Source organism: Trichoderma camerunense (genome assembly GCF_050948025.1).
Source record: "Trichoderma camerunense strain CBS 138272 chromosome Unknown V8C40scaffold_8, whole genome shotgun sequence".
NCBI lineage: Eukaryota > Fungi > Ascomycota > Sordariomycetes > Hypocreales > Hypocreaceae > Trichoderma > Trichoderma camerunense.
The window spans coordinates 224,403-236,453 of NW_028145362.1; the positions used below are offsets into that span (position 1 = coordinate 224,403).

At 51.2% G+C, this 12,051-nt stretch overlaps 5 protein-coding genes across 5 annotated transcripts; 1 reads left to right on the top strand and 4 right to left on the bottom strand.

Moving 5' to 3' along the window:
- Positions 1 to 929: 929 nt before the first annotated feature.
- Positions 930 to 2,267, top strand: V8C40DRAFT_211382 (putative RNA methyltransferase). The gene is made up of 3 exons (XM_083212112.1): positions 930 to 1,064; positions 1,118 to 1,239; positions 1,314 to 2,267. The coding sequence occupies exons 1-3, from the start codon at positions 1,038 to 1,040 to the stop codon at positions 2,182 to 2,184; spliced, it is 1,020 nt and encodes a 339-aa protein (XP_083073486.1). The 5' UTR covers positions 930 to 1,037; the 3' UTR covers positions 2,185 to 2,267.
- Positions 2,066 to 3,860, bottom strand: V8C40DRAFT_243675 (lipoate synthase). The gene is made up of 2 exons (XM_083215489.1): positions 2,806 to 3,860; positions 2,066 to 2,743 (listed from the first exon to the last, which is right to left on the bottom strand). Exons 1-2 carry the CDS (start codon positions 3,749 to 3,751, stop codon positions 2,448 to 2,450), a joined length of 1,242 nt encoding a protein of 413 aa, XP_083073487.1. The 5' UTR covers positions 3,752 to 3,860; the 3' UTR covers positions 2,066 to 2,447.
- A 1,255-nt stretch (positions 3,861 to 5,115) lies between these two features.
- On the bottom strand, positions 5,116 to 5,602 carry V8C40DRAFT_211395 (uncharacterized protein). The gene has a single exon (XM_083212113.1). It carries the CDS (start codon positions 5,504 to 5,506, stop codon positions 5,144 to 5,146), a length of 363 nt encoding a protein of 120 aa, XP_083073488.1. The 5' UTR covers positions 5,507 to 5,602; the 3' UTR covers positions 5,116 to 5,143.
- On the bottom strand, positions 5,282 to 6,444 carry V8C40DRAFT_211401 (uncharacterized protein). Its single transcript, XM_083212114.1, has 2 exons — positions 5,724 to 6,444; positions 5,282 to 5,671 (listed from the first exon to the last, which is right to left on the bottom strand). The coding sequence occupies exons 1-2, from the start codon at positions 6,218 to 6,220 to the stop codon at positions 5,569 to 5,571; spliced, it is 600 nt and encodes a 199-aa protein (XP_083073489.1). The 5' UTR covers positions 6,221 to 6,444; the 3' UTR covers positions 5,282 to 5,568.
- Positions 6,445 to 7,848: 1,404 nt separating this feature from the next.
- Positions 7,849 to 12,044, bottom strand: V8C40DRAFT_243679 (5-oxo-L-prolinase). The gene has a single exon (XM_083215490.1). It carries the CDS (start codon positions 11,947 to 11,949, stop codon positions 8,110 to 8,112), a length of 3,840 nt encoding a protein of 1,279 aa, XP_083073490.1. The 5' UTR covers positions 11,950 to 12,044; the 3' UTR covers positions 7,849 to 8,109.
- Positions 12,045 to 12,051: the final 7 nt, after the last annotated feature.

Below are 12,051 nucleotides of genomic sequence, written 5' to 3' on the forward strand. Positions count from 1 at the left end.
ACTCTATTTGCAAACCAAATGTACAGCCAAAGGAGTACCTAGAGGTACTTCCCAGAGAGAACGAAACTTCCAATGGAGGGGCGGATGGAGGGGCGTTCTGCCAATTTTGATCCTTATGTAGAAGGCGGTCAAGGCCGATGACGGAATGTAAGTGCTCGTATACTCTTTGATCGTTGACGTGCTTGCCGGTATGTCAGAAAAAGCGCGACGGCAAACTGAATACATACATGCCTTGCATTCAGCAATATGAGCGCCCAATCAGCTCACCAAGTGGTGCCGTTGTAAGGAAACTTCAGCCAGTACCCAAGTTTTGCTATTCAGCATCTCGTGTTGTATGAAAATAATATCAAGTACTAGATGGGAACGACTATGGCAGTAAACATTAAGAATATATAACTACAATAACAGTTACTAGAGAAATATGTCCTCTTCCTCGTCTTGCATGTCCTCTTCCTCGTCTTGCATGTCCTCTTCCTCGTCTTCCCTCGATCGTTTCCGATTCTCTTCGTAGGTGTCAATCTGCGTCTGCATTTCGTCTTTTACCGCCTTGGCTACGCATGCTGCGATGGACGTCTCGAATACTTTAGGTACCTATATATACGAGCAGGTGATTGAAGAGCAGGTATATAGCTCAGCGCGTAGGTCTTCGAAATTTTCTCAGTCTCGATTTTTCTGTCCTCTGCTTGCCATTTGGCCTGAAAAATGTCATACGAATTTCAGGATACATCACTTACTCAATACATCGGACATGAACAGATACAATCGTTGGACTATCATTTTCTCTCTATCTGAATTCTTGTTGGTGACCACGATATTTGCTTGATCTTGTTTACCATATTTCCTCAAACGTCAACATTTATAGGGTATGCATTGCATTAGGATTGGCAGTGAGGACCGACGATGACGCAGTTACAGAAGGGGTAGGCGGTATAAGATAAAGTGGACCAGCTTCCGGCAGAATACTACCAAAATATTTTGAGACGAGATTTTGGCCGGCATATGATCTGCATACTTCAGTGACAAAAGATACATCCACCATGTCATACCAAGAGCGCGAGGCAAAGGTATGATTCCTGAGTGCTTTCAAGATGAAATTAAGTTCTAATTGAGCATACAGAAGAGAAAAACCGCCCACAATGGCGGCAACGCTCAACAGGCGTTCCGCCCCGTCAATCTCCAAGCTTCAGAGGGAAGGGAATGGACTGTCTCTGTAGCATTCCCCAGCAGCACAATCGCAACGTATGTGCTTAATTCCCCTTCACTTTCAACTCTTCGGTTCCAGAAAGACAGACTTACTGACAGAATGTCTCCAGCCTAGCCACGGCCGAGCAGCGGATCGCTGTGCCGGGTCGCATTGCCCGCGCTCTCGCCATCTTCTCCATCGACGAAGTCATTGTCTTTGACGACTCTCCCGTCAACACTCGCCCGCACAATACCGATAAATCCGTCTATACCGGAGATACAGACCCGTGCCACTTCTTAACGCATGTGCTATCGTATCTGGAAGCGCCGCCGTTTATGCGCAAGGCGCTTTTCCCTCTGCACCCCAACTTGCGATTGACGTCGTCCCTACCCGGTCTTGATACGCCGCACCACCCGCATATCAAGGAGTCGATGATATACAGAGAAGGAGTAACTATTGCGGGAATGACAAAGTCGAGCGATGGCACGCTGGTAGAAATTGGTCTAGATAAGCCCGTCGAGATCAAAGAGGACATTCCTCCCAAGACGAGAGTCACGCTCAAGATTTCGGAAGACGGGTCTGAGACTGCTGAATGTGTTCACCCCCATGCGCCTCGCACGGAAGCCGGCTTCTACTGGGGCTACACCGTCCGACAGGCAAACTCCCTTTCGGCCGTCTTCACCGAGTCTCCCTACGAGGGCGGATACGACGTCAGCATCGGCACGTCTGAGAGAGGATCTCCCGTGGGTAAAGAGTTTCCATATGGCAAGCGTGTGCAGTTTAACCATGTTCTCATCGTATTCGGTGGACCGCGCGGCATTGAGTATGCGGCGATGAATGACGAGGAGCTTGGCGGAATGGGCATCCAGGGTGGGAAAACGAGGGAGTTGTTTGATCACTGGGTTGACGTGATGCCGAATCAAGGGAGCAGAACGATTCGGACGGAGGAGGCCATGTATATTGGGTTGACGGCATTGAAGCGGATATGGGAAAACGAGTAATTTTGGTTGAATCGAGCTGATACCCCCTCTATCTCGCTCAGTCATCTTACGTTACTGCATTGTTGATGATTATTTTCTGAGAGGGACGATACTCATATATTAAACCCCTAGGTACATGATAATTCTACAGCATCTATAAGAGCCATTGTTGAAGACTCTCGCTATTTCAATCGTTGAATCGTGAACCCTCTAAATAGGAATCCATCCTCGCAAAAAACGCCTTGTTCCCGAACGAATGATAGTTTCTTCTTTGTATAAGTATCTTACTGCGTCTTCGTAGCATCAAGTGCCACCGCCTTGCCGAGGCCCTCGCCCGCAATAGCGGCAGCCTTGTCACCAGCTCTCTTTCGGAGAACGTTCTCAATGAACGCCTCGCCAGCCTTGTAGGATGACCGAACAAGTGGTCCACTTGCACAGTAGAGGAAGCCCATGTCGAGAGCACGCTGGCGCCACATCTCAAACTCATCTGGAGTGACGTACTTTTCGACCTTGAGGTGTCGTTTGGTGGGACGCATGTATTGTCCAAAGGTAACGACGTCAACATTAGCCTTTCGTAATTCTGTGGTTTGTTAGATATCGTGTTTGTTCTCTTAAGTTTCTGATTTGGAATTGGAGACGTACCTCTTAGAGCATCCATGACCTCGTGCTCTTGCTCTCCCAGACCAAGCATAATGCTAGTCTTGGTGATGATGCCATCGTTGCCCCTCACTTCCTTGACGTGATTCAACACCTTCAAGCTCTGGCGGAACGTGGCTCTGCGATCACGCACATACGGCGTCAGGCCTTCCACAGTCTCGACATTGTGCGCATATACATCCAAACCACTCTCCGCCACAATCTTGACCATGTCCAGGTCGCCGCCGAAATCTCCCGTCAGCGCCTCGACGAGCAATGTCGGCTTCTTCTGCTTAATCTTGCGAATTGTCTCCGCAAAGTGTCGGGCGCCTCCATCAATGAGGTCGTCACGGTCCACGCTCGTCAACACCACGTATCCAAGGCCCCATCGCGCGAGGGCCTCTGCAGTATGCTCTGGCTCGTGAGGATCCAGGGGAGGAGGAGCACGGCTTGTCTTGACGCTGCAGAAGCGGCAGCCGCGAGTGCACGTGTCGCCCATGAGCATGATGGTGGCCGTTGCGGCGTTCTTGTCGGAACCGCCCCAGCATTCGGAGATGTTGGGACATCGCGCCTCCTCGCAGACGGTGTGCAGACCTAGGCCGCGCAGATCGCTCTTGATCTTCTTGTAGTTGTCGTTGCCCGCGGGGATGGACGTCTTGAGCCACTCGGGCAGTCGTGTGATGGTTCTCTTCTTGCCTGCAGGGCCGACTTCGGCCGTCTTGAGAGCGTACGCATCGCTGGGCGACAGAGCCTGCGCGGGAGACGACGTCGCAACAAAGTCGGAGAAGGGCGCAACGGTCTTATCCTTGAAGTATGTTCGGGGTCGAGAGGTCTTGGGAGCTTCGCTGCTGGCGTCGGGGAGAGTGGCGAAGGATCGGAGGGCGGGAGAAGCGGCCAGAGCCCTTCGCATGGGCGCCTGGGCTCGCTGGAGCGATGGAGCTATTGAAGCCATTGTGAATATGCAGATTATCGAGGCTGCAGCTTCTGAGTGCGAGGCTCTTCCGAGAATCCCGCCTGGTGAAGTTGTGGGTGATGGAAGATGAATTAGTTGATTAGTGAAGAGCTCTGGAGAAAAAGTTGGAGAGCCGATGGGACCCGCATGGTTGCGCCGCAAGCCGGCGATTTGGCCCGGGTGCGCCAATAGGGATTTCTCTTTATTAATCAGTCATGAAGAAGCCTTTTTCTTTTGAGTCGGCAACTATGACACATCGACTTTTGATTTCGTTGCTATATGGCGTAATATGCCTTTTTTCTCTTATAAGGGCTGTGCATTCAAGTCTGGGCTTTACTGTCTCTGTGGAATTGGTGGAGCGGCCAAATGCGCCGAACCAGTGCACTGAATGCGCCGACACCTTATGTACTGTATTTAGTAGCCGTTTCTGAGGTCTAAAGCATTTCAGTCACAATCAAATGATGGCAAACAAATCACAAAAGTGTAATGTACGGCAATGTGTATGTATTGCAGTTCCTTATTCACAGTAACACCAAGCCTCCTCTCCCCAAAACTCCAGCATCCGAATGAAACCCCAGAGGACGTACGCCAAGACTACAAGCCATCAAGTCGAGAACAACAGTGCAGCTGTGCGAGTTCTTCTCAAGCGGTGCATGAGAAATATTGCCTCAGACTTCACCAAGCCTCGACTATCTCATCACCAATATATAAAAGGGGTATCACCAACAGAAGCGAAAAAGTGCCCGTTCACCCGTGAAATAGAAGTACATCAGCATGCTGAATGTATGCCCATGGTATCAGATCCAAAGATTTTTGAATGGAAGAATCGCCTAGTGCAAGGTGATGACAGAAACAAGTTGGGGTGAAAAATGTAATTGAATTGAAGTTAGATCCCAGCCAGTGTGCTCGCACACACTGGATGCTGCTTCCTAGTCATATGAAGAGATGCCAACTGACTTTTGCTTGAAGGGCGAGTCAATTCCACTTGTGGGAATGACCAGCAGCCAGCGTCTGCTTCATGAATGAGTAGGGGCAGCGAGGACAATAAGGATATCCAAGAAATAAATCATCAATAGGGGTTGTGAGCTCAGCAGCGCCATTGGCGCGCGTAAACACAGGCAAAAAGGGTAAAATGAGAAATGAATTAGACCGCCAGGCCTTTGTGGACGAAAAGAACCCGTCCCTTTCCAGCGGAAGCACGTTGCCAAGTCGTCGGCGGGTCGTAGATATTCGTAGATTGTCATACAGAAGAATGTGTTTTTTATTTCAAGCTGACAAAGGAAAACGAAGAAACGAGCGAAGAAGTCAAGATAGTTGTCAGTGGATCAAGAAGTAATCCACGTCATCCCCTTTAGATGTCCACACTCTAAATCTTTGCAAAGCCGCAGAGATTTACAAGAAAGCGACCATGATAATGCCAGCAACACCGGCCAGAGCGAACTTGCTAGCCTCAAGAGCAACACCAGCGCTCTGGGGGCCCTTGGTAACAGTAGCGATGGGGGCGCCAGAGGTGGCAACAGTTGTAGGGTGGAAAGCAGTCGAGCTGACAGCAGTGCCGACAGACTGATGGCTGGCTGAGGTGGTAGCAGCGGCAGTGGTGGTGTTGTGAGCAGCGGTAGTGGAAATGGAAGTGACCGTGTGGACCTTCTTGAGAGTGACAGTCTTGGTCAGGATGGTCGTCGACGTCTCAGTGGTGGTAGACTGAGCGAGAGCAAGAGCCGGCAGAACGGCGACGGCGAACATGGAGAACTTCATCTTGATTCTTCGAGGTTTGGTGTTTTTTGTTGATGGTTTGGTGTGATCTGCGCACAGGCTATCTAAGCGTCGCGAAGAGATGGGTGAAAGTGAAGCGCAAGTATAGCGGTAGAATCAGGCAAGATGATGGATATCTGCGGTGATTCACTCGAAATGTTCGAAATACTGCGAGTAGTTAGCAAATGACACTCTCTAGAACGATGTGTGTGCTGCCAACCTTGAGATGCGCTGGAGGGAGCGGTTATGGTGGTGTGGTATGCGATTTGTTGTTGTTGCGTGATGCAAATGAGTGTGATGAGCGTATAAAAATGGACAATCGATATCCAAGAGATGCGTTAAGTGAAGGAATGGACAAGACTTTGCCAACGAAGTCTTTTGTTGATGGAGTTTGTGAAACGAGCAGAAACGTTTGAGGAGACGGTGAGGAGAAGGAGAAAGAAAGAAGAGCGAGGAGGCGAAACAAAACGATTTGAGAAAAACGAGCCCAGCCCAGCTAAGGCGCCATCGCAGGGCGGACTGGCTTGGAGGGCGACTGATCCAAGACAAGCAGCCAATAGTGCTCTCAAGTGCCACCCAAACAAATATGGGGCCGGCATCGAGGGCCGTGCAGGTAGAGGAAACATGAAGGGATTGGGGGGGGATGGTGGCATCAGCAGGTAGACACGACCTGGGGTTTAGTCGCGCTTGGACGCAGTTGAAATTAAGGTGTGTCATATTTGGTACTTCGTACGAGGCCGGGCCCAAATTTTTGCCAGGCTTGTCGCAGAGGGCAAAGTTAATGCGGTTGAGGATGCCGCGGTTTCACCTCATGTTTTGTTTGGTTCCTTTCAATTCCATGAGTCGAGTGTGTTCTTTCGTTTCGTACTTTGACCACCTACTCCGCAGGTTAATCTTGCCATGTCCTCCCAAATGAATTGATCACCTCAGCTAGTATTACAGTCTCATGTCAGTTCTGCAGGCATCGCCAAACCCAAACCGCCATCCCCAGCAAAATATCGTCCCAAGTCGTGTCGTCCCAGCCCAACCGCTGCAGCCGCCTCTTCTTGGTCACATTGCCGTCTCCATTCATCCAAATACGGGCTGACAGGGCAGATCTTTCTTAGCTGGAGCAGAGCGATCTGCGCTCGACGGTCCAAAGCGAGCCCCTCCTCCGCAATACTGTTCAGAACCGATTCATCCCCCCTGGCTGTCCAGGGTCCAAGCAGAGAGAAAGCCTGACTCGTCGCGATGTCATGCCCTCGCTCAAACGTGCTGCTGCACCCTTGTGCGGCCGATGTTGTATGTACCTCCACATATAACCCATGATGGTCAAGTACATGCGATGCAGAAGTTGAAGCGAAAAAAGACCCATCAGGGGTTGTTGCGGCCGCTCCTTTGGTGTGCACCTTAAAATACCTTCATTTCCTGCCGGCAGCTGATTGGTGGCCAATGAGTCTGTTCCTGCATGGTGCCTGGCACTTGGTTTGCTAGCGGGCAAAATTACTGGGTAGAGGCCACGCCGCTAGCTTTTTAGTGTAGCGCTTTAGCGAGCGCTTTGACGGTGCCTGACTGAGCCTGAAAAGATGATCCAATTCTTGTGTGTTCCATCGCATTCAACTCGGATCTTTGGATGGTCTAGGTTGAGTTCTGTTCACCCTAGCTAGAAAATACGAGGCACGTGAACGAATCACCTGCGATCATCTGCTTTTTCTCTTTGTCTCACTCATTCTTTGCTTTGATCTGCTCCGAAAACAACAATGACAGCCCGCCCTTCTGGCTCATGCTTTCAAGGGCGGCAAACACAATCATGTCGCACCACGTTGCTCTTGAAACTCAGCAGCAGAGCTTGGGCCGCCTCGCGTACGAGCAAATCATCAGCATTCTAGCGGCTTTCGGGCCCCTCCGAGATCTCGCGTGAAATTATCGACGGCTAGCCTGAGTTGGCGAATTGTTGTTAGTGCTGTAGAGTAATACTGGTACCAACACTAACATAGTGCTGCTGACTTTCTGCCTCTCTAACTACCTACCAAATCAGAAGTTAGAAAAAGCGAGACCGCGAAATGAATAAGTGCATACCTAAGGGAGGTATATTCAGCAATAAGCACTTAATCAACTTATTAGACGCGTGCAGTATAAAAATAATACTATACTGGATGAATATAGACATAGTAATAGCAGTTTCTAAAGAAATATAAATATAGTACCTGTAAATATAGCAGCAGATACATGTACTTAAAGAACTAGGGTTTGTAGGCGTATTATTCAAGGCACGGGTGTTTGAAATCTTCTCTGCCTCGTTTTTTCTGTCCTTTACTTACTACCCAATGATCATCGTGATCTGCACACGTCTCTATTTTAACGTTTCGTCTTTATTCTGTGGGAAGCAGTGGGTTCAAGTTTGCAGATCCATCTCGTGGCTCTCTTATCTGATCTGGCTGTTGAGCAGAGAATTTATCTCACCAACGAAAAAAAAGTGCACGTTACTCCCAAAGAGCAAAGAAATTCTATTACATATCTGGCAGATATCCCAAATCCAGGATTCTACTAATGATAGCCTTTGTTTATCATGCCGTACTAACAAACCCAATTCAAGAAACTATTGGTACATATTTTTCTGCTCATACCTAAATTCGCCCCCAAGCACCTCCTCCGGGAGACTCAATCACGACGCTCTCTCCAGCGTTGAGTCGTGTGGTGGCCTTTGCTCCCAGATTGATGACTCTCTTGAGCCCTGTTTTCGCATCTGTAACCTTGATGCTGTTGAGACCAGCCTCGCCGTCGCCTCCGCCCTCCATACCGTAAGGGCGACGTGATCTTCTTTCGCTGAGGATAGAGCATTGCACGGGAACACGGAATTCAATCTCCCTAACGGTTCCGTCGCCGCCTCCGTTGCGGCCCTTTCCTCCTGAGCCATTACGTAGCTCGAAGCGTCGCAAAATACACGGATATCTCTTCTCGAAAACTTCAGGGTCGGTGATTCTCGTGTTTGTCATGTGTGTGTGCACACCGCTCTGTCCGATCCAATCAGGCCCGGCGCCGGATCCGCCAGCAATGGTTTCGTAGTAGCCAAAGCCCTCTTTATGCTCCCCTGTAACGGGATCTTTTCCACCGGTGCCGAATGTGAGGTTATTGCAACAGCCTTGACTGGCAGCGCAGGCGTTGAATGCGCGGAGGACGACATCGGTAACGCGTTGGGATGTCAGCACATTGCCGCCAACAACAGCGAGACCATCTCCGGGGTTTAGAATGGTGCCTTCCGGGATGACAATCTTGATGGGTGACAGGCAGCCTTGGTTGAGGGGGATGGAGGATGATACCAGGCAGCGTAGGCAGTAGATGATGGCAGAATGTGTGATGGCCATGGGGGCGTTTGTGTTGCCCAATACCTGAGGGCCGGTGCCTGTGAAGTCGAAGACGGCAGATCCATCGGGAGAAATGCTAATGGACAGATGGATGGGCGTTCCATCATCCATGTAATCGGTCGCAACAAGAGGCTCAGAGCTATACTTGGCGCGCGTGTCCTTCAACAGAGCACGAACAGCATCTTCTGCGGTATGCTGAATGGCATACATGTATCTGTGTACAGAAGCCAGGCCATTCTCCTCAATAAGGCCTTTGATCAGCGAGATGCCCTTTGCGTTGGCTGCGATTTGGGCTTTGAGGTCCGAGATGTTGTCTTGCAGTCTTCGGGTGCCTGAGCAACCTTCATACTGGGCAGGCTCCTCTAGCAACAGTCTCACCACTTCTGTCTCGTTAAAACGGCCTTCACTAACAAGCTTGGTAGATTGAATAGCAGCACCTTCTTGCCAGAGCGCTGACGAGGTGGGAGGCATGGAGCCAGGGAGGATACCGCCGATATCAGCATGGTGGCCACGAGAGGCAACGTAGAAAGCGAGCTTGTCTCCATCAAAGACGGGCGTGATGACTGTGATGTCGGGAAGATGCGTGCCACCACATGAAGGGTGGTTCGACATGAGCACATCGCCATCACGGAGCTTCCCTTCCCAAAGACGGTGTTGGTATTGAACTGCGAACTGCATAGATCCCAGGTGGACGGGCACGTGCGGTGCGTTTGCGACGAGGCCGCCGTCGGGGCTGAAGATGGCACATGAGAAGTCAAGACGCTCCTTGATGTTGGTTGACACGGCGGTTCGCCTCAGTGTGCGGCCCATCTGCTCTGCGATACCCATAAACCTATGGCCAAAGACTGTGAGCTGGATTGGACTGAACTCTTCCTGTTCCCCGTTTGTCTTGGACCCCTTGGCGTTCAGCGCACCGTCAATGACGACGTAGCTGTCTAGGATCGTGGCTGTTGTCCCGGGGGCAACGACGATGGTTTGGGTGTTGTCAATGATGAGTGCCGGGCCGGCAATTCGCGATGCCTCTGGGAGCTTCTGAAGTTCATAAATGGGCGTGTCCATACGTCCAGAGCCTTCGAAATACACTGGATTTGATCCATCGGCGTTGGGTGAAGGGAGACGGAGGCTCTGAATCTTGTTCATCTGGGCAAACGGAGTCTTGGTCTGCTTTGCGCCGGTTCCACCGACAGCTCGGATGCGGATGTCGTCCACGATAATATCCTTCTCAGGGAAGTGGAATCCAAAGCTGCGCTTGTGAGCATCTTCAAACTCCCGCTTGAAATCCCAGTCTTGGCCCTTGAGGATCATGAGGGAGCTATTTGACCCGGCATATCTCATGCTGAGGTAAGAATTGTGTGTGATTTGTTCCACTGAAAATCCCTGGCTCACCAGAGCATCCGTTGCCTGTCTGGCTAGGCCCTCGAGCTGAGATCGGATTTCGCTTTCTGTCTCGGAGCTATAGACTATCGCGGCTGGGCGCTGCGTCTCGTGAACGACATCTGCCAACGAGATGCCATATGCAGACAAGATGGAAGAGTATTTGTGCATGATGATCCGAGAGATGCCTAGGACATTGGCTACCGCGCAAGCATGCTGTCCGCCTGCACCACCAAAGCAAGCAAGATGATGGTCAGCGGCATCGTAGCCACGAGCTTCTGTAAGAGCGCGAATAGGTCCCGCCATGCCTTCGTTGGCAACTTTCAGGAATCCGAGAGCCACCTCTTCCGATGAGAAGAGGGATAACCCAGAGGCCGTTCTGTCCTTGTTGATCTCATTTGTGAGCTCGGCAAACTTGAGCTCGACGATTTCGCGATTCAGCGGCTCGTTTTCTTTGGGGCCGAATACTTTGGGGAAGTACTCTGGCAAGATTCTGCCCAGGAACAGGTTTGCGTCTGTGATGGTCAATGGGCCGCCTTTGCGGTAACAGGCTGGGCCGGGGTGAGCAGATGCAGACTCGGGTCCCACGTTGAAGAGGCCGTTTCTCCAGGAGAGGATAGAACCACCTCCTGCGGCGACTGTGTGAATATCGAGCTGCGGGGACTGGATAGAGATGCCGGCTGTGGTGGTTTCGAAAACGTGATCATAGACACCTGCATAACGGGACACGTCTGTCGATGTGCCGCCCATATCAAAGCCGATGATGGGCCGCTTCTCCTCCTCGTCCCACGACGTTTGGGCGTAGCCAACGACGCCGCCCGCAGGGCCTGAAAGGATAGCCTTGAGGCCGCTGAATTTGCGGTAATCCGCTAGGCCTCCGTCTGACTGCATGAACTCGATTCTGGTATCTGCAGAAGAGAATCCGCCGCGGAAGTTCGCCTCGATGGAACTAATGTATTTTCTGATGATGGGAGTGAGGTAAGCGTCTGCAATGGCAGATGTTCCTCGTGGTACCACGTTGATCATGGGCTGGAGCTCTGATGACAATGTGACGGAAAAGCCCATCTCCAAAGCGAGCTTGCCGACGAGAAGCTCGTGGTTTGGGTAGGCATATGAGTGGATGAAGACTACGGCGATGGAGCGGAAGCCCTGGCTCCAAACTTCTGCCAACTGTTTGTGGATCACGCTGAGATCAGGCTCTTGCAGGATCCGAATAGTCTCGCCAGTGACTGCGGCGACGAGCTGTGAATCTTGGGCTGTGGGGGTGGTTTTGACCGAGTCTGGGTCTTCTGTGTAGTCTTCCATGGTGACGCGCTCATCTACCTCTACTACATGGTCGTAGAGCACTTCCGGTCGTGACACTGACAGATCAAAAATCTGCGGTCGCGATTGGTTTCCGATGGCTAAAAGGTCGCGGAAGCCCCTTGTGGTGACGAGGGCAACTTTTTCGCCTTTGCGCTCTAGAAGGGCGTTTGTGGCGACGGTGGTTCCCATGCGGATGGACTCAAAGTGGAAGAGGTCGAGGGGCTGGCCTCGCGGCAGCTGCTCTCCCGTTACCAGCTCCAGGATCCTCCGGATGCCTTCTGTTGGGGCATCTTGGTAGTTGGCGGGATCAACGGAGAGGAGCTTGAGGATGATGTCGTCTCTGCCGGGGATTGAGGCGTGCACATCAGTAAAGGTGCCACCTCTGTCGATTGAGACTCGGATACGGAGTGATTTGATGGCCATGATTGGGTATATTGGGTGTTGTGTGGTTGATGGAGTCCAACAGCAAAGCAGCAAGCAGCTAGTCCTTTATATCAAACTCGCTCTCTCTTTCTCTGCCAAGAA